Source organism: Lynx canadensis, chromosome D2 (genome assembly GCF_007474595.2).
Source record: "Lynx canadensis isolate LIC74 chromosome D2, mLynCan4.pri.v2, whole genome shotgun sequence".
In the NCBI taxonomy this organism is placed as follows: Eukaryota; Metazoa; Chordata; class Mammalia; order Carnivora; family Felidae; genus Lynx; species Lynx canadensis.
In genome coordinates, this window is record NC_044313.2 from 34,371,155 (window position 1) to 34,393,709 (window position 22,555).

At 36.5% G+C, this 22,555-nt stretch overlaps 1 protein-coding gene across 9 annotated transcripts in view; it reads right to left on the minus strand.

Moving 5' to 3' along the window:
• EXOC6 (exocyst complex component 6) overlaps positions 1–22,555 on the minus strand; it is a 230,353-nt gene that overhangs the window by 20,847 nt on the left and 186,951 nt on the right. For all 9 annotated transcript variants that reach the window (XM_030334687.1, XM_030334688.2, XM_030334693.1 and 6 more), the window contains one exon: positions 17,940–18,013. In XM_030334687.1, coding sequence (XP_030190547.1) covers positions 17,940–18,013 — 74 coding nt within the window. The remainder of the gene's footprint in view (positions 1–17,939; positions 18,014–22,555) is intronic.

The following is a 22,555-nucleotide window of genomic DNA, read 5'->3' on the forward strand; positions in this document are numbered from 1 at the left end:
CTTAGGATTTCATGACCATGAAAATCACTGAATCACAGACTGAAGGTAACTGGAAGATGATCTGACATTTAAGAAAACATAAGAGTCAAAGAAAGAGAGAACTATAAATGTAAAACACTCCAGGGACTAAACTGTCACTTACTATTAAGTACTAAGCACTGTAATATACACCTAAGAAGGAAGTTCAAGGAAAATACTATAAAATATTAATTCTCAAATCAAATAATCCCTTCAGCAATTTCATTCTTTCAATATATATTAATAAAACTTTTCATCATGACTATATATCCACTTGACTCTTAAGAGGTCACTATTGACCCAAAAACCCCACCAAATTTCTTTTAAAATATGGTTTTATGGATATCAAAGGTGGAATGCACCCCTTCGGAGTGCTACCTGAGTATCGGCAGTGTTGAGTTCTCTCAGCCATCTAAATGTGAGGATGGGTGGCTCTGCGGGCCCCTAACGTCTCACTCCTAAGCCTGAAGTATGTACATACACCTAGTTTTTTGGGTATGTTTGCTTTCGCTTTCCAACCAAGTTATGAGTTCTTCAAGGGCAAAGGTAATAGCTCTTCCTTCTCTCTTAGGGTACTCAATAAAAGCTTGTTGCACTGAACTAAATTATATTTCATAGAAAACTTTGAGAAGCTGAAGTTTAATGACTGTGTCTTTTCTGCAACAAAAGGAAAAGCAGAGAGATTAATGCACACACACACACACACACACACACACACACACACACAAAGCTTTTAATTTAAACCACTGGAAAAGCTCTGCATAAATATTGTTTGATTAAAAAAATTTTTTTTTAAATATTGTTTGATGGGGCGACTGGGTGGCTCAGTCAGTTAAGTGTCTGACTCTTGATTTCAGCTCAGGTCATGATCTCTCAGTTTGTGAGACTGAGCCCCACATTGCACTCTGTGCTGTCAGTGTGGAGCTTTGTTTGGGATCCTCTCTCTCCCTGTCTCTCTGCCCCTCCCCCCTGCTTGCACACACTCTCTCTCTCAAAATAAACAAATAAACTTTTAAAAAATCAAAAAACAAATTGTTTGCGTCTGGGGCTCTTTCACACACAGATCACCTACAAGGGGGCCTGAGAGACTGATAAGAGTCTTATACAAAGTTCACTATCACCTACTGTTAATTTTTCTTTATCTCCATTTCAGACCATTACTTGTATCTGTGTACAGCTTTTCACTTGAACATCTCATTCTATACTTTATAAAAGGGAAACTGAGCTTCAGAGAGATTAAATGTCTTGTTCAAATTTATATGTAAAGTAGGATTAGGATCTAATTTCCTCAATTTATAAATTAAGTGCTTAAAACAACCAGATTAGGATGGTTTAATTTACACAAGATTTTCTTTTATTTGTATGTATAACCAATCAGCTCTCAAAAAGAATGCATGGTAAAGTTTTTTAGAACACTTGTAAGATTCACGCTGGATATGGCAAATAGTACAAAGGCAGTCTAGAGAATTTTGTTTCATACAGTGAAAAGATCATAATAGTGAATATGGTGGTTCTAGTTTTAATACTCATTAGTATGTTAAACAGTGCAATATTGCTGTTTTTTCTGACAAAGCATTTAAATATTTAAACTTCTCATTAACTATCCTTCCAACTTGCAGAAATCTATAATAGAAAAAAATTTTTTCCGTTCAATAAATAAAACAATTATCAGGGAAAAATAAATTTCTTCTTTTTAAGTTTATTTAGTTTGAGAGAGAGAGAGACAGAGAGAGAGAGAGAGGGAGAGACAGAGAGAATGAGGAGGGGAGGGGAGGGGCAGAGAGAGAGAGGGAGAGAGAAGATCCCAAGCAAGTTCAATCTCATGAACTGAGAGATCACGACCTCAGCTGAAATCAAGAGTCAGACACTAAATCAACTGAGCCACCCAGGCATTTGCAAGGAAAAATAGTTCTCATAAATGAGTAATAAGGAGTTTGGCAAAAATGTGAATTAATGTTGAGAGAAGAATAACGTTCCCTGTTGCACAGTGCCAATATGGAGTTTATATCTAATACTTAATGGATGCATAATATTTATAAAAGACCAGCTATCACTATCCTTTCTTTACTGCTGATAGACAATTCTAAAAATTTTAACCTATCACTTTCAGTGAAAAAAAAAAAATACCAAGAGTACTGATGATTAAATTTGGGATTGCCTCTCTTTACATTATACATGAACTTATAATTCTCCATCTATGGAGACAAAGATTTACTCCTTGTGTAACACACTGAAAAACGCACCACAAAATTAATCACAACATGTAATATTTATAAGAAATATTCCATATTTTCCCAAATACACACTTATATGTATAATTTTTTCTTGTAAATCTGATATTTTTCTTTATAATCCTATTGCTAAGTTAAGTACTTCTCTTAAAAATAATTCTGAATGGAAGGGCACCTGGGTGGCTCAGCTGAATAAGCATCTGACTCTTGATATTGGCTCAGGTCATGATCTCTCGGTTTGTGAGATTGAGCCCCACACCAGGCTCCGTGCTGACAGTGCAAACGGAGACTGTTTGGGAATCTCTCTCTCTTTCTGCTCCTCCCCCACTCGAGTGTGCATGCATGCTCACTCTCTCTTTCTCAGAATGAATAAATAAACTTAGAAAAAAATGTCACCATGGGGGAAGCTGGGTAAAGTGTACATGGGACCTTATGGAACTATATTTGTAACTTTCTGTGAGTCTATAATTACTTAAAAATAAAAATCAAAAGAAAACCAATGAGCATTGTATTATTTTTGTAAATATTATGGTGTTGGTCTGCTTATTTGTTTTTCTGGTTTTCAAAAAATTATTTTAGAGGGTAATTTTCCAAACTACAAAACAGCTCCAACCTTTATCCTCAAAACAACCACAACAATCTATGTAGTCAAAAGTTATATCAATAACTGAAGGTATGAGCATAAATCACATATGTAGTTAAGCAATAAACTGTAAACCTCCAGAATTAGGACACTGGAACAAAAAGGGACAAAAAGGCAAAAGTCATTTAGGTTCAGACTAATCCTTCATAATCTAAGCTTTTGCAAAGGGCAGCATACTTTTCTAATATCTGGACCTTAAGGTAAATTTTGTGAGATGTCTGGTCTTGTTGTATTCAAGAGTAAACCCAAAGACATCTTCCTTTAATTCTTTGGCACTTCAAATGAATTTAGGATTGTCTAAGGGAAAAAAAACGCTTGCTGGAGGAGCTGTGTGAACAAGCTTGTTGTCCTGCTACTCTACCTAGTCAAGCATTCGGATACTACAACTTTGGCAAATCCCATTAATACTTTAAGAAGTCAAAGACTTTAAAACTTCTGAACAAAGTTCCTGTGAAGTAGTCACAGGGACAAGTTTAAGCAAGCAGAGTGTGTATACAATATAGTAACAAATATAATGCAAACAAAAGAAGATTTGTTTAATTATAGTGGAAATAATTGTTATTTAAAAGTGCCTCCTTCCTCATCATAAAAGAACAAACTGGACTAGTGGCAAAAGAATTGTATGTTATGATGCCTTAAGATTAGAAACAGAAGACAGAAATTTCAAAGTAAAGTCTTGGCAGACGCCCAGTCTCCACAATAAGAATTATGGCCAAACAATTCTTTCATAACCTCCAAGTCTTGTTCATGTCCCTTTAGGTAGACTCCAAAGTTGTACATTTTAAATCAAACACAAGCCTATGTATTTATCAGGCTTTGTCTATCTTTCTATGGTAAAGTATATCTGAACTTCTTTCCTAAACTTTATAACCATTTGGGGGTATGGTAGAGAGGGGTTATTAGACTATGTATAAAAGGGTGGAAGTGAGGGAATAATGAGAACAAGGAGGGGGGTGCCCAGGGTACTTCCCTTATCAGGCAATACTGTTACAAGGAACTACGCTCCTCATGGTTCACCATGATGCAGATCTGGTACACCAGCCTCACCATCACCCTGATGAAGTGTGGGAAGTACAGAGATGGTAACTGCCAATTCAATCAATTAATGGCATCTGCGCAATACAAGCTTCACATAATTCACTAATTTTAGCAGTGAAGATTAAGCACGCCATGGAAAACATCCCTCTCAGAAGTAAAGTGTACAATATTTTTTCCCACACACTTCATTAAACCATTAAGCTATATAGTTGAAACAGTTCAGGAAACAGTTTCCTAAGGTCATATAATAGTTATTAAGAGAAGTAGGACTCCATCCTATTTCCTGATTTCCTACAAGAGTGTCCTCGTCAACACACCATCTAGATACTTCAGCAGCTTTCTTTGTTACTCCTTAACTTCTATCCTTTAGCCAAGATACCTTTCTGAACCTACTAATCTTCAACTTTATCGTCACTGATACCAACTAACTCATCTCTCAAATGGTCTAGTCCTTATTTTATTGTCTACTGTTCAATTCTATTTCCTCAGTGGCTGGCTATAGGAGACACTTAATAAACATTTGCTGAATAAATGAATGAGTAAATGAAGAAATAAGTGAAAATCCGTACATATAACGCAGACAGTTTTAGCATTCCATTAACAAATGTTTATTTACATGCTGTCTTCTTCCAAAGGGGCTTTAAGGGGCAACTTATAAAAATACTTGCAAGATAAACACAACTTAATAATCGAGAAAACTCAGGGCCGAAAGAAAGTGAAGGTAGAATAGAAGATGTTGGTACACAAAGTGTATGTGATGCTATCCTATACAGCTAGCTATAAAGCAGTGAAGCTATTTTTAACAATAAAGGAAATATATTTAGGCAACTCACAATATTTCGGTTACTAGAATACTAGTTACTCAGGATAAATGCAACTAATTCCAATAATGAAGACAGCTACTTCTGAGTCTACATGAAGAAGGCACTGTGAAATACAGTGAACCACACCATTAGTAATTAGTTAACAGCAATCTAGCATCTGTAGCCTAGACTACCAAAATGATCATCTGCTCTTGATTCTCATGTTGTCCATTTCCAATCTACTCTCCTCAGAGCAGCCAGAACAATCTTTTAAAAATGTAAATCAGAGTATGATACTAATTTGTTTAAAACCCTTGAATGGCGGGGTGCCTGGGTGGTGCAGTCGGTTAAGCGTCCGACTTCAGCCAGGTCACGATCTCGCGGTCTGTGAGTTCGAGCCCCGCATCAGGCTCTGGGCTGATGGCTCGGAGCCTGGAGCCTGTTTCTGATTCTGTGTCTCCCTCTCTCTCTGCCCCTCCCCCGTTCATGCTCTGTCTCTCTCTGTCCCAAAAATAAATAAAAAAACGAAAAAAAATAAAACCCTTGAATGGTTTCCCATCATACTCAACATCCCAAACTACCTCACAAGGCCCTCAAGGCCCTATACGACATGGCTCTGATAACCTTCCCAACTGCATGCGTACTTCTTCCCCATGCTAATTTATAGCCATACTATTATCCTTTCTCTCTCTAGGCAGCACTTTAGGACTTCGCATCTGCTCTTTCTTCCTTCTGCTAGGAAAGCTACTTCCTCCTATCTCTCAATGGCATTCACAGATCTACTAAAATACCACCTCCTTAAAGGTGTTCCCTGAGAACCCAATACAAAGTGGTCCACCTTACCTCCAGTGATTTTAACACTAACCGGTTCTGTTCTCACAGGATCGAAATCTATTTAAAATTCTATCTGAAACTATTTAGCAATCATCACTGTTGTGGATCTTCCTCCAACAAAATGAGATTGTGACAGTAAGGATCTTGCCTATCTTGTTCACCGCTTGCATCCCCAGCATTTATATAGCAGTGCCCAGAGGAGGTGCTCACATAATTTGTCCAGTGAATGAAGAAATATCTGAAAATAGAATAGCTCTTGGTGATCTGGCTTAGTCTGGACAGCTTTTGGCTTCCCTAGAGCAGTGGTGGCTGAATAACTGTTGTTAAGTCCTGCCTTTGACAATGTGCTGAAAACACTGGACCCTCTTCTCAGAAAAATGTACATACAAACAGAAATTTTTTTTAATGTTTTTATTTATTTTTGAGACAGAGAGACAGAGCATGAGCAAGGGAGGGGCAGAGAGAAAGGGAGACACAGAATCTGAAGCAGGATCTCACAGAATCTGAGCTGTCAGCACAGAGCCTGATGTGGGGCTCAAACTCACAGACTGTGAGATCATGACCTGAGCTGAAGTCGAATGTTCAACCGACTGAGCCACCCAGGTGCCCCCATACAAACAAAATTTTGCATGAACCTCCTAAAATCAATCCATGGTCCCCAGGTTAGAATCCCTGATCCACAGGTATGTAAGGGCCTTTATGCAATGCAATCTACATTTCACCAATTCCTGTCAATGAAGTTGAAGGCTGAGTGTAAAGAAAATCAATGCAAAGTTGCAAATCACTCCTAACAGATATCTCTACAAAGTGGTAGAAAATGAAGAACAGCCCTGGTGAATGGCTGCCTAGTCTCCTCATGCAACACACGCTGTACTGGGAAGCCCAGCTCTGCAATTCATCAGGGAAGAAAATGGCCTATGTGTTGATGACATATACAGTAAGAAAACAGATTTGTAAAGGGAGAAGTTTATGGTTGCCTCTTTAAAACGGCAGAGACTACACTGTTGTTCCAACTAAATGAGATCATACTGGATCAGGGTATGAATAGAAAAAGTCAAGTTCCAGGAACTGATAAAGTTAAAAAAAAAAACAAAAAACAAAAAAACCCACCTAAACTGAGGCGCCTGACTGGCTCAGTGGGTACAGCATCCAACTCCTGATCTTGGGGCAGTGAGTTTAAGCCCCACGATGGGTGTGGAGCCTACCTAAAAAAAGAAAACTCAACTAAAAAGAATTGATTTAATATTCAGAATGGTCCACGAACTCTTCTGAAGGAAGAGAAACTTCTGTGGGTACCTTTAATAAAGATGCATGCTTAGGGTCACAAAGTGACTTTTGAAAATGTATTCTTTAAATTATGTCGGATCCAAGAAGCAACAGAAGGTAAGAATATATTTAGGTGTAAAACTCCTCCTTTGCCTGCGAGGGAGGACTTGGGGGTCAAGTTAAAAAGTTCGGCTGAACAAAGTAGCTTTTGTCTCTGACCCCTTCTTGCTTTGTAGCTGTGGGTGCTTACAGCTAAGTTAGTGTGTAAAGTAAATCATCTGGGCAAGAAATTTCTACAAGTTCTAAAGGACTTAGAACTTTGTTCATCATATTTTTAGTACCACTAAATAGTAATACTCATTTTTCTTGGGTTTTTTTTTTTTTTTTTTTTGGTGGCAGTTTTGGCTTTAAGGTGCTTATTTTGGCAAGTATTAGATTTTCTGTCTTAAGGAAAGGTTCAATTAATCTGAAAAAAAGTCACTTCAATTATATTTCCTTTTCAACACTAAGGGACGCTCTTTATAGCAAACAGAAAATATAGAACTTACCTTGATCATTTTATCAAATAATCCCTCCTTCAAAATGTTCCCATCTCACATACAGTGTATTAAAAGGAAGAAAAGTAGCAAATATATCCTTTATTTTCCTGCGTGCGTACTGTGGCTCAGTAACAATAGCCCTGATGATTCACTAAGGAATCCGACAACTGTTAGGATTTGAACTCCACATGAGCTGGTATTTTAATTTCCCACTTAAATCTTTTCATTCTTCAGGAGCAATCTTGTGTTACCGTTTCATGCTTCTTAAAAACAAGTTATTCTGTATGACTGACTGACTGGTTTACTGCAGCTAAGCAGCGTTAATCCTCTGGTAATTATCACTTTTCATAAAATCCTCCAAATGTTTTTTTTTTGTTGTTTTGTTTTGTTTTGTTTTGTTTTAAAGGGAAGTACAGCAAATTACTCTTGAAAATCTATTTTTCATCATTTTTGTATCATTTGCATTTTAATATTTAAATTTCATCTATCTATTGAAAGACTCATCTATTTGCTATCACAGCTCTCTTAATGAGACAGACAGTTCTAGGAATCTATAAAGGAATGCAATGGTGGTCCACATAATTCAGTGTTAAACTGTGTGCTGTAGAACACTGCTTTGCAAGACAGTAAGAGATTTTCATTTGTGAAAAGTATTCAGTACTCAAACAAGTTTGGGGGTAAAAGGGGAAACACCTTTACTCTAAGACTTCTCAAAGCCTTTAATGTGCTAATGAAATCATGAATTCACAGAGAGGGACAAAATATGTCGGATTTCCGAAATTTATTTGACCTTAATCTATTTTCTTCTTGACTCATTGTTCCAAACAATGCTAGTTTAATAAATGCTCCTTTATTTAATTCTGCTTTATATTCAGTCATTGCTGATCACTTAATTAAGGTGTATATTACCTTTGTCTAAATTCCTATAATTCTCCTGGCCAAAATATTTCTTTATCCATAAAAGAATAAGCAATTGGTTTTGGAGTGATGACAACATTTCTTAGAAATAACTTATATTACTATTTGAGTATCCATAATGATGACTGAGATAAATCAAGAAATGTCTGTTACAGTTTTACTTGACAAAGCACAGAAATGTATCATGTATTTTTACAAATACTCTCCTCAAAAAACAACTGAAACAGAAAAATAAAATTTACTGCTTTTCAAGTATATGTTTATATAGAATATCAACTTACATAGAATATCTCAATTCCTAATAAAGGTGTTTCTGTACCCCCCAAAATGCTTTTGAGTATAGCTAAAAAATGTGCATTCACTTATTCAACATGTACTGATTGTTCACTATGTGCCAAGAATAGCGTTTAGGCAATGGATGTGCAGCAGTGAACAAAAAAGGCATGATTCTTGTCCTTGTGGGCTTATAATTCAGCTTTTTCTTTTACATTGCCTGCACTGTTATGAATACTTACTCTAGAATTGTTTTGTTTTAAAAAATACCTTTGATGTGGTAAGACTATAGTTAGGCTGGTATTAAAAAACCTCAAACCTACAACTAATTTGCTCATGAGGAATGGCATGAACCATGAAATATAAGCATATAGTTAACTGGAAGGCAATAGAAACCATTTTACTTGTACATTAGAAGCACATATCATTTATATCTCACAGTCTTGTATTTTACAATTACTTTACATTAAAATGCTAGGAGATTCAGTTCTTTTCAAAAATTGGTGCTGGGTCAATTGGATAGCCATATGGAACAAAATGAATCTTGAGCCTCCACTCCATACCATGCTCAAAAATCAATTCCAGATGGACTATAAACCTAAATGTGAATGGTAAAACAATAAAACTTTTGGAAGAAAAAATAGAAACATATCTTTATAATTTCAGGGACAGGCAAGACTTCCTAAACAGGACATTAATAAGCACTAACCATAAAGGGGAAAATGGACTTCATTAAAAGTATGAACTTCTTTTCATCAAAAGGCACCAATAAGAGTAAACAGACAAATCACAGAGCAGGAGAAGACATTTGCAATACATATATTTGACAGAGGACTCATATTCAGAATAGACAAAGAACTTCTACAAATAAGTAAGAAATGGATAATCCAATAGAAAAAAAAGGCCAAAAAAAAAAATCCCTGCACAGGTTATTTACAAAAGAGGATATTCAGATGAACAGTAATAGGGGTGCCTGGGTGACTCTTGATTTCAGCTCAGGTCATGATCTCATGGTTTGAGTTCGAGCCCCGCATCAGGCTCTGCGCTGGTGGCACAGAGCCTGCCTGTAATTCTGTCTCCCCCTCTCTCTGTCCCTCCCCTACTTGCTCTCTCTTTCAAAATAAATGAAAATAAACTTAAAAAACCCAAATGAACAATAATATGTGAAAAGGGATTCAATTTTATAAGTCAAATTTTAAAAATGCAGATTAAAACCACAATGTAAAACTACTGTATGGCTATAAAGGAAGCCTGGAATGGCTATAAAGGAAGAAGCAGATAATACCAAATGACGACAAGGATGTAGAGCAGTAAGAATTCTTCTACACTGCTGGCTGAAGTATAAATTAGTACTCTTGTTTAGGAAAACTGCTTCACAGTGTCTATTGTAACCGATCATATGCATATCCCCTGACATAGCAATTCCACTCCCAGGTAAACACCTTAATAGAAATTTGCCTGTATGTTTACCCAAAAACATGCAAACAAATGTTCATGTTAGTACAATTTGTAACAATAAAACTGCAATCTATCAATAGTAGAATGTATAAATTATGGTATGTTTTGTATGATGACAGACTGCACAGCTAAGGGAATGAAGGAACCATAACTACATGTAACAACATGGATAAATTTCACGAACATATTGAGCAAAAGAAGGCAGAACCTTCTAACAAATTAATACTACATGATTTCATGTGTACAAAGTTCAAAATCAGGCTGAATTGATCTGTGGTGTCAGAGGTCATGAGGGGGTTACTCTTTGAGAGGGAGAACGGTAATGGCTGAAAGAAGAACAGTAAGGGGAAGGGTCTCTTGAGGCACTTACTGCTCAAGTTTTCTTTCTTGATCTGGACGTTACTGAGATTATTTCAATTTGTGAAAATCAGCAACAGTACACTCAAGAATTGCCTGAATGTATGTTATACTTCAGTAAAGCATCTATTTGAAAAGTGTTATGAGATGCAAATATATTTTGTGTAATTCAGATTCTTCAGAGGAATGATTACTCCTTTTTCCCCTAGTTTGCCTAAAATCAAATACTTGAAGACCAGATATAATCCTAGATGGGGAAAGGAATATTATAAGGTCACTTATGGCACAGAACTGTAACAGGAAGAAAACAATGGTAATTCCTGACTCATACCCAGGCTAACAGGAAATACATATTTGATTTTTCCTTTAAGGCTTTAGACTACATATTCCCAGATTTTTAAAAGGCTCTTCCTATGACAAGGTATCTGGTCCCTCACTAGAGCTGGAATTTTCTCTATATCGCTGCAATGTGTGTCTAAATCACTATGCAAAACTCAAGGCACCGTCTTAACAGCCCCAAAGCACGGTAGTCTAACCCAAATATGACACTTAACTAATGCAGTCTAAGAATTCCTAGCATGCTGTTGGTTCATTTGAGATTAACTAAAACTACCAGACCTTTTTCATATTATAAGTCAGATTTTCTACATCTTGTATTTTTATTTATTTTTTTCTAAATTTTTTTTAACGTTTATTTATTTATTTTTTATTTATTTATTTATTTTTTAAATTTTTTTTTCAACGTTTTTTATTTATTTTTGGGACAGAGAGAGACAGAGCATGAACGGGGGAGGGGCAGAGAGAGAGGGAGACACAGAATCGGAAACAGGCTCCAGGCTCCCAGCCATCAGCCCAGAGCCTGACGCGGGGCTCGAACTCACGGACCGCGAGATCGTGACCTGGCTGAAGTCGGACGCTTAACCGACTGCGCCACCCAGGCGCCCCAACGTTTATTTATTTTTGAGACAGAGAGAGACAGAGCATGAACAGGGGAGGGTCAGAGAGAGGGAGACACAGAATCCGAAACAGGCTCCAGGCTCCGAGCTGTCAGCACAGAGCCCGACGCAGGGCTTGAACTCACAGACTGTGAGATCGTGACCTGAGCCGAAGTCGGCTGCTCAACTGACTGAGCCACTCAGACGCCTCTACATCTTGCATTTTTAAAAATTTAATTTAAAAATATTAAATACAGGGGGCACCTGGTTGGCTCAGTCAATAGAGCATGTAACTGGTTTTTTTAAATATTTATTTATTTTGAGAGAGAGAGCGAGCAAGCAAGCATGAGTGGGAGAGGGGCAGAGAGAAAGAAAGAGAAAGAATCCCAAGCAGGCTCTGTGCTATCAGTGCAGAGCCAAACACAGGGCTTGAACTCACCAGCCATGAAATCATGACCTGAGTCCAAATCAAGAGTCGGACACTTAACCGACTGAGCCACCCAGGCGCCCCAGAAGAGCAAGCGACTCTTGATCCCAGAATCATGAATTTGAGCCCCATGCTGGGTGTAGAGATTACTCTAAAAAAAAAAAAAAAAGTAAAAAACAGTATTTAATATTTTCCTTGCTAAATTTAACTTTGTTCGCTTTCACTTATCACTCAAGCCTACTAAGAACACTTTGATTCTGTCTTCTATCATCTTAGGTAACTCGGAGCTTTGTGTCATCTATACATATAATTTGTATTTCTTCTATGTATTTATTATCTGGGTTATTATTTTAAAAATATATTGATTCCAAACCGTCAAAGATAGACATCTAGAGGGTGCTTAAAGAAGCATTTCCCAAAGTATGTTTCATGTAATACAACCAAAACTGAGTAAGGGAGACGTTCTGTGATGAGTTTGGGAAATGCCGGGTTACCACAGAATTTCTCAGTCCTTACAATTCTAACGCACATGGTAAGTGTTTGAGAGGGAATTAGAGTATGAAATGTTTCTGCAACTTAGCTGACCTGGAAATGACTTTAAAGAAATTTTTTCTCATCTTGAGAAATCAGTGTTCCCTGGAAAGACACTTTGAGAAATAAATACTGCTCAAGGGTAGTAATGATCCAAAGCCAACTTCTTTAGGCAAAAGACCGTTTTATTTTTATTTATTTATTATTATTTTTTTAAGTAGGCCCTATCCCCAATGTGGGGCTTGAACTCATAACCCTGAGATCACAAGTCACATGCTCTACTGACTGAGCCAGCCAGGTGTCCCAAGAGATCGTTTTATTAGCTTCAAATCCACCTAATTGCATTATCATCCAACCTATCTAAACTTCTTAATATTGTCTAAAAGTTTACCAAGACATTTGTTGAATGCAGCAATGATATCTTACAGTCTAATTTATCACAAAGTGAAACAGGATCAGGTAAAGAGGCTTTAGTATTAGGATTAGTAAGCCATGGATGCTCAGTCTACTGTGAGAGTTATGTTCAGTAAGAAGCTATAAAGATGAGATTTAGATTTTGAAGTTTCCCACAAAATCGGCTACATTTTAAAAGTTTTGGTGATTAAAAACTAATCTTTGGTTACCTGAAAAATTCACTTACATGGGACACTTCCTTTTCTAATGATATTTAGTGAAATATTTCTGTGTATTAAGAATGAGTTATAGGGGTACCTGGCTGGCTCAGTTGGAGAAGTACACAACTCTTGATCTTGGGGTTGTGAGTTCAAGCCACATGTTGGATTACTTAAAAAAATTAGTTATAAAAAATGATCACTGAATTCTGTATACCATATAGAGAGTATCATAATAAAAAAAGCTGGAATTCTTTAAGGCTTTCATACATTGTCAAAAAATTTTACAACTCATTTGAAATCCATTTGAAAGATTATTTAACAAAATAGACGGTCTTTATAGAAAATAGACACGTGTAAGTTTCCAAAGTTCTTCGTTCAGTGAATTAATTTCAGAACTGGGGGTAGGAGGATGATAGGATTTACTTACAAAAAAAGTTTACACATACATATTACATTAAAACAGCACATCTAAAATTGACTGAGACAGTACCTTCATATAATGCAGTCCCAGTACCACTAGTCCTCTGCATCGTCTATGGGGTAGAAGACCTTAAGATGTTGTTGAGATAACTGGCTTCCATTAGCAAGCATGTGATTGGCAGGATGATAAAGTCTTTTCACTCACAGGTCAGCTATTTCCTTTTCTTTAAAAGAGGGCAATTCTGATGATCCATCTTTTAGCTACAGTCTCTCATTGAGTCCCAATTCTCCTGCCTTCAGCTTTGATATGGTTCTAACTTTCCTCTTGTATCAGCTCATACTTGTCATCAACTCCTCTATTCAGAACAGCAAATATCAGGAGTTTGACCTCAGGGCAAAGTCCGGGTGGGCAGGTAAAATTTGACCACTGGACCTACTTCCTAATCTTTCATACCCAGCAATTCATGAAGCAGTATCAAATTCAAACTAAAAAACAGAAGCATGACCCCTTATAAGTACTATGAAAAGGGCTCTTTTGCCTTTCTAAGTATACTTGAAAAGAACTGTCAGCCACCCTATTAAGACAGAAATGGATCACAGACTAGAAAAAAAGAAGGAAAGGTGCAGAAACCCAACTGAAATGTAAATAAAAGTGTTAGCACCCTCTTTATGTTTGGTAATATAGTACTTCATATAAAAGGTATTAAAATAATATTCCATGAAATGTCTTTATGAAGTCAGGAACATTAAAACATTGAAACTTTAAGACATCTTTATTTAAATAACACTGACATCGGATACAAAAACTTCTATCACCTCATATGAAACATCAAAGACTAATTTTATTTTCAGTCAATTCCTATACTTGGCATTTCACCACTTAACTGTTTACAGATTAATTTGAAAAACAAATGTATATGAAAAATAACTATCTTTGTCAAGTTATTAAATCCAAGCTTCTAATACCGTAAAATTCAAGTATGTCTCAGTGGTCCGGCAGCTAAAGACAAAAATTAATAGCATCTTGTTTCAGGATACAAAAGTACAAAAATAAACCATGATTAATTTTTAACATTAATAATCACAGAAAATTATTTTAGCCTCCTTTTAAAAACTAGGATAATACATTAAAAATGAGCTCATTAAAATTTATCCACTAGTAACTTCCACTGCATACTAAGTATCATACTTTTTTAAAGTTTATTTATTTATTTTGAGAGAGAGAGGGGGGAAGGGGCAGAGAGGGAGAGAACCCCAAGCAGGCTCCACGCTGCCAGCGCAGAGTCAGAAGTGAGGCTTGATCCCACAAGCCAGGGGATCATGACCTGAGCTGAAATCAAGAGTCAGATGCTTAACTGAAAGAGCCACCCAGGTGCCTCTAAATATCATACTTTAAAACTGTGGTTTTTTAGTGTTTTTTTAAAATATTTATTTATTGAGAGAGAGAGAGAGAAAGAGAGAGAGAGAGAGAACAAGTGGAGGGGCAGAGAGAAAGGGAGAGAGGGAATCCCAAGCAGGCTCCGCACTGTCAGTGCAGAGTGCAGAACTCACGAACCGTGAGATCATGACCTGAGCTGAAATCAAGAGTCGGACGCTTAACTGACGGAGCCACCCAGGCACACCAAAACTGTGTTTAATATTAAAGAGTTATTTCTATATAAATCTTTAACAGCTTTACATGTGTCATAATAGATTTCAGAATTCTAAATATTTCCGATATATTTTTATTCACTTAAAATTTTCTTAAAAAGTTACACTAATGAGGAAGAGTCAACCAGGACTTAATGTCTGTAAGTGCACCTACATGAGAAGTAAATTCAACCCAAAAGACTTGAGATTTTTATTAATATTTCTAAGTATGCCTTAATAATAATTCCATGAGGGAATGCTTTACATAGGGTTGTAAAAAGGCCTTCTTTGGTGTCTTTGAAGGAAGAAAGTACCTGGGATCAGAGTTTTAATCCGCACTGAGCCAACCACCTATCTGAACAAATCAAAGAACAGAATTTTTACACACAGTTTCAAAAACTATGTGGTCCTATTCACAACTCTTCAATGAGATTACCAACTAGTTAACACCATACAAATTCATACAAAACTGAGAAAGTATCACATAATAAATTTCAAATTTTCTGGGAACAGATTATTCGTATATAATGGGAGATATCCTCAAATTACATACTCGTTAGCTTGGAGAACATATTCATGTCCTTGTAACAGGGAAACTTAACCCCAGTACATGGCTGTAACCTAACTGAGAAATGAACATACAACCAAGCCTATTTCCAGCTTGCTAAAGGATTCCATTTTTTGTATTAGATCATCTTATTCAGGGCAGTAAGTAAGACTGCGACAGAGAGAATTCCTAAAAGAAATAGACCTACCTTAAACAGAAAGAATACCTTCTAGTAAACCAGAATAAAAGTTCAGAGTCTACCTTCTTCATTTTCTACTATCTTCTCCAACTTAGTAAGGCTAATCATTTACAGATCTAGGTCATCCATAACATTGTTCCTGGTGTGGCATAACACATGAGCATTGACTGCAGACAGAAATAAATATTAACATATATGTTCAGTGCTTTACAGATAAAATTGGGAGACAGGAATAATTTTTTCAGTTTCCTTCAAAACCTATCTTGAAGATACACCATTTATATCCACATGACTCACTGTCCTGTAAGTATTCCTAAGCAGTTTGTGGGTGTTTTGTTTCTCTAAAAGAGTTTTAAGCTCCACAAGAACTAAACTCTCTCTTATATTATTTTTGTGTCTATTTCAACCACATCACCTCTCTCCAAATAATCAGTACATAGTAATACATGTTTATAGAACACTGGTTTGGAATTAAAGCAAAAACACCTCTATTCTTAAACATTTACTGAAATCACAATTCCTTAACTGCTCAAATTGGTCCTGCTCTAAACATCACTGTTGGTAGAGTCTATTTATATCAATGGTGGGGCCCCATCTTCAGTCATCTCCATCCCCAAAGGGGCTTGGACCATTAATAAACTAATAATCACAGTGTTGTTGTTGTTTTTTAAGATTTTATTTTTAAGTGATCGCTACACCCAGTGTGGAGCTTGAACTCACAACCCCTGGATCAATAACCACATGCTCTACCAGCTAAGCCAGCTAGGTACCTCCACAGTGGCTTTGTTTTAATTCCATCTCCATTTGGTTCTTCTTGTCAAGGGCAGCAGTCACTCCTGTTGTCAATTTTGTATCCCTGAGCCCTCTACCTTGGATCCACCTCCCCTCCATAGTCCTGTGCCTCTCAGCTCTATTAAACTCCTTAAGCTTAAGATTAAGAAAAAAAAAAAAAGGAGGAGGGGGGAAAGAGGAAGAAAGAAATAATAAGAAAAAATATGGGAGAAATGGATAAAGGGTAATAGGAACTAAATAAAATGACAAGTGTAGAAATGTCAAAGAGTAGTAAAATGATTAGAAGAGATTAAAAATGATTAGGAGATATTATATTGGGGCACCTGGGTGGCTCGGTGGTTTAAGCATCTGACTCTTGATTTCGGTTCAGGTCACGATCTCACAGTTTGGGAGTTTGAGCCCCACATTGGGCTCCATGCTGATGGTGCACAGCCTGCTTGGGATTCTCTCTCCCTCCCTCTCTGCCCCACCCCTGCTCTCTCTCTCTCTCTCTCTAAATAAACTTTGAAAAATTATCATATTTCTTACTCAGAGTTACATGACCAGAAAAGAATTATGTTAATGTATAATTACCTTTTTAAAAGTAGTTTTATCCTTTTTTCTGGAGGCATACAGATAATTTACTGAAAAAAACATTCTTGGGGCACCTGGGTGGTTCAGTCAGTTGAGCATCTGACTCTTGATTTCGGCTCAGGTCATGATCTCATGGGTTCAGGAGATCGAGCCCCACGTCTGGTTCTGCACTGACAGCTTGGAGCCTGCTTGGGATTCTCTCTTTTCCTCTCTCTCTGTTTGTGCATGTGCACGTGTGTGTGCTCTCTCTTTCTCAAAATAAATAAACATTTAAAAAAAGCATTCTTTATCACTGGCAAAATATTAAGCAAGGGGCTCCTTTCTACATTGTAATAATTTACATTTGACTTGGGTCCTGACACTAATTATATCACCAATTTTCATATAGGACCATGAAATCATTAAGAAATAACTCAAACTTCAGGGGTGCCTGGGTGGCTCAGTCAGTTGAGCATCTGACTCGACAGCAGCTCAGGCTGTGATCAAGATCATGCTGTGTGGAGCCTGCTTGGGATTCTCTTTCTCCCCCTCCCTCTACATCTTCCCTGCTTCACACACATGCACTTTCCCTCTCTCAAAATAAATATATAAACATTAAAAAAAAAAAAGAACTCAAATTTCAAGTGTCATTACACCAAAGTATAAAGTTATTTAGTCATGTGCTTAGAAGGTAATGACCAAGTTAGATATTCACCAATGAGAATGTTCCATGAGGTTGAGACACCAAATAGAAATAGAAGTTCAGAGAGAAGGGCCAAACTCATAGTTATCAAAGAAGCCATTTTTCAAAGAAAGGTTGTTTCAAGGCAAAAGAGCAAGCATTCCTGTAGCATTAGAAAAAAAAAAAGGCAACAGTTGATGGCAATAAGTGAGAACTACATTATTACATCTTACTTGTCTGAGGTCAATGAATGCTAGCTGCAGGGTATCCCCCTGGAATCCTGGCACGGGCTCAGAGCTGGCAAACACTATTTAAAAAAAAAGAATAAAAACAAGATTGTGAAATATACAAGGATTTAGCCACTAAATTAATGTCTACTCATTACAAATGTATTATAATATTTACACATAATCATTTCAAATGAAGACTATTTATGGCCTTCAATTTCCACTACTAAGAATGCTCTCCACACCCATTACCACAAATATTTTAATAATTTTAAACTTCTAATCTACCATTTAATCACTGTAATCCTTAATTACAATAAATATAGAATGGTTATCCCAGAAAAAGTTCAAGAGTAGTAATATACTTCAATCAAGAAAATTTTTCTGACTCTATTTAGCCTTAGGTGAATGATTATAGAAGCATTTTGAAACTATACCAATTCCATGGCTGTCAACATATTTCAAAAATTCTCCTTTGTTACAGAACATGCTTATAAAAATCCTACCTCTAGCTAAAAGCAATAATGGGCAGACACATAAAAAGTCAGCTTTATATGCAGACAACAGGTAAAGTGTTCTAAGTAGCAAAATGATGATGATGCAGGAATGTCTATTCATGTCTAATAATTTTTTTCCATAGAAGGAATCTCATCTCTTTAAAAACTAAAAAATACTCTAAAACTTAAAAATACTTCAAAATTTTTTTTCAACAATTTTTTTACTTGAAAATTTTTAATACTAGTAACATAGCTTGTTTAGTTACATTGAAGACAATTCCAGTATTAGTTATTTTGAAGACAAAAGACTTTTATCTCACAAAAAAGACCTCACTTTACATGAAAGCTTCTCTGATAAAAGAATGCCAGCAAGCATTCTCTCTCCTCATTAATATCCGAGTTTTCTTAAAAAACATTACAGACTTTTCATTTATGAATTTATGTAAGTCAGTATTTTAGAAGCCATTTAAATTTTCAACCTATATATATAGTTCTTGGAATAACAAAAATAATTCTAAGTTCAGTGCATTATATGTGAAATATAGTTTAGAAAGGCTCAGAATCATGTATTTGAATTTAAATACATGAAAGCTTAGCATAGCTTAATTTATCTGGCATTTTTAGGGAATGAAAATGTCAAAATAAGTTTTTGTTGCTGCTCTTGTTTAAAGATAGTGTTAATTTTGCTTTAAGCATTAAAACTTTTTATTTTTTATTTTTTTTCCAATATATGAAATTTATTGTCAAATTGGTTTCCATACAACACCCAGTGCTCATCCCAAAAGGTGCCCTCCTCAATACCCATCACCCACCCTCCCCTCCCTCCCACCCCCCATCAACCCTCAGTTTGTTCTCAGTTTTTAAGAGTCTCTTATGCTTTGGCTCTCTCCCACTCTAACCTCTTTTTTTTTTCCTTCCCCTCCTCCATGGGTTTCTGTTAAGTTTCTCAGGATCCACATAAGAGTGAAAACATATGGTATCTGTCTTTCTCTGTATGGCTAATAAGCATCACACTCTCTAGTTCCATCCACGTTGCTACAAAGGGCCATATTTCGTTCTTTCTCATTGCCCTGTAGTACTCCATTGTGTATATAAACCACAATTTCTTTATCCATTCATCAGTTGATGGACATTTAGGCTCTTTCCATAATTTGGCTATTGTTGAGAGTGCTGCTATAAACATTGGGGTACAAGTGCCCCTATGCATCTGTACTCCTGTATCCCTTGGGTAAATTCCTAGCAGTGCTATTGCTGGGTCATAGGGTAGGTCTATTTTTAATTTTCTGAGGAACCTCCCCACTGCTTTCCAGAGTGGCTGCACCAATTTGCATTCCCACCAACAGTGCAAGAGGGTTCCCGTAAGCATTAAAACTTTTTAATCTTAAGTATTTTTTGATGGAATTTTAAACTGTAACATAATACTTCCTTTGGTTTTAAACTTTTTTTTGAGTATTCTAAATATTATTCAAACGTTTCTTAATTCTCTGGATTACTGTTAAGAACATTTTTTGTTTCTGTACAGTACAATACATTCCCAGGGCTGCTGCAGTATTAAGGTCCTTTATTTATTTATTTATTTATTTATTTATTTATTTATTTATCTATCTATCTATCTATCTATTTATTTAAATAGCTCAGAATGCTGTGCTGTTTGAGTACTTGTATCTAGCCTTTATAATTTTTCTGCCTTCTCTCTTGCAGTTTTAACATCAATTCTTACTCCCTGCTCTCTCACTCATCTTATTAATATGCTACCTTTTATAGTCTTAAACTGGCCAGTCAGCTAATCAACTACTAGAATTGTGTCTAAAGAGCAAATACAGCCTGAGCAGGGGCCTCTCCCACAAGTAAGGTAAATAGGTTTTATATATGCCTTTGAGTATATGTACTTTTCTAGTAAGAGTAACCTTTTTGCTACTCAGAGGTGTATCATTTTTTCCCTTTACTTCTTGGTTCTCTCTATGTACTTAACTACATATGTAGTTACGGCCATTAGATAGGTGACTCATTAGATAGATAGGTGACTCACTTTTCTCAGGCCCCCTATTTCCAGAAAACTACGATTTACTGAGCAAATCCAGCCACACTTCTCAATATTTAGTGTAATTCATTCACATCATTGCCTTTTCGTACAGCGAAGAGTAGCATACTTTCATACTGTAGCAACCCCATCACCCCCAACCATGTCCCCAGTAATTGAGTTGTCTTTCTCTAGTACCATCAGGTCTTAATTGAAAAATAATAAGCAAAATTATAATAACCTATTAAAAGTAAAGTATTTTTTTAATGTTTACTTATTTTGAGAGAGAGTGTGTGTGTGAGTCAGGAGAGAGGCAAAGAGAGAGAGAGAGGAGAGAATTCTAAGCAGGCTCTGCACGGACAGCGTGGGGCTTGATCTGAAGAACTGTGAGACCATGACCTGAGCCAAAATCAAGAGTCAGACACTTAATTGACTGAGCCACCCAGGTGCCCCAAAAGTACTTTTTAATTTAAAAAGTAAAAAGTAGTTTTCTTAAGACCACCCAGTATATTGTTGGCTGTTTTGACCACAATCTCAGGCTACTGTTTCCAAGTAACAGTTCACTATGAATCCCTAATGGTTTCCCACCAAGGCTGTAAATGTTAGCTCAGCTTCTACCATTTCCACGTATGCATACCCATATACAGAAAATAAATACTTCCTTTAACACAAGGAGACTTACTTTATATATCAGGCATAAAAATAAGCTCAATTTCAATTATTATCTAATTCTCCCAGATTTCTCTCCCAGATTAAGATTAATATCTTAATCTACCAGAATTTTTCTGGACTGAAAATAATCTGTCATTTTCTTCTCTTTCAGAAGTTCCTATTTTAAGGCACTGTAGTTTAAGCCCCATTACTTGGCATCAAACCAAAGAGCTTAGTGTCAAAATTATAATAGTACCATACATTTAAATAGCACCTCACAGTTTACAAACCGCTTTCTCACACACTACCTACTTTGATCATCACAATAACTTATTTTAGTAAATAGGACATGCAGATGATGGATCATAAAATCTTGCAGCTAGAAGAGAAACTCCCTTTGAAATACTTTCACTAGTCTTCTGAAGGCTTTTAAAAGCCACTCAGTACTTCATTTCATAGATTAAAAAATTAAACATGTCGTGACATTCCCAGGATTACATAGCTAATTCAGATCTCCTAGCATTCAATCCATTGATCCAGAATCTGATTAAATAGCCTCTATCTTTTATCCTATCTCTCACAAGAACCTAACTAATATGGAAGTGCCACTTACTAATTTATAGCTCTCAGGCTTCTTCTCAAATATTTTCTAGGGATAGAAGACAACTTAGCAATCTGATAGACATCTGGTACCGAGGACCATTTGTAATTATATGCTATTCAGTTTGTTCAATGGCTTCATATTTTTTTCTTCTTTAAAACTCAAATTCACTCAGTCCTGTTGTCTCTACCTTCTGAAACATCTTGAGTCTGAATCTGACTCTACCTTAGTCCAAGCTATCTTCTTGCTTGGATGTTAACACACACTCCTTTCCGATCTCTCTGCTTCTTCTGTGCCACTCTTCCATCCACTACTCCCTGTGTGATTTATGTAAGATATAAATGTGATTGGTGCCACTTCATAGTTTAACATTTTTTCAATCGTTCCCCATCACCTTCACAATAAAGCAAGACAAAAAAGGTCCTTTATAATCTGGCCTGTGCCTATCTCTTTAGCCTCATCTCTTACCACTTCCCTAGGAGCACCTTAAACTCTTTCTATACCAAACTACCTGCACTTCTTTGCATATGCCACAGTCCCTTTCCATAGTTTCTGTTATCCTTCTGCCTGGAGCAGCCTTTCTCCCCTTCTTTTCCATCAGATAACTCTTACTTATCCTTCCATTCAATCATCCCCTTCAGTGAAAAACTTCCATTATCCTACAAGCTGGGTGAGTCTCTCCTTGTTCTCACTGCAACTTCCTGTGCACAGGCTAACCACACCACCCATTTTGCTATCTTTTAATTGTTTGCCTTTCTCCTCTTCTTTTCCATCAGATAACTCTTACTTATCCTTCCATTCAATCATCTTCATTACCCCACAGGCTGGGTTAGCCTCTCTACACCACCTATTT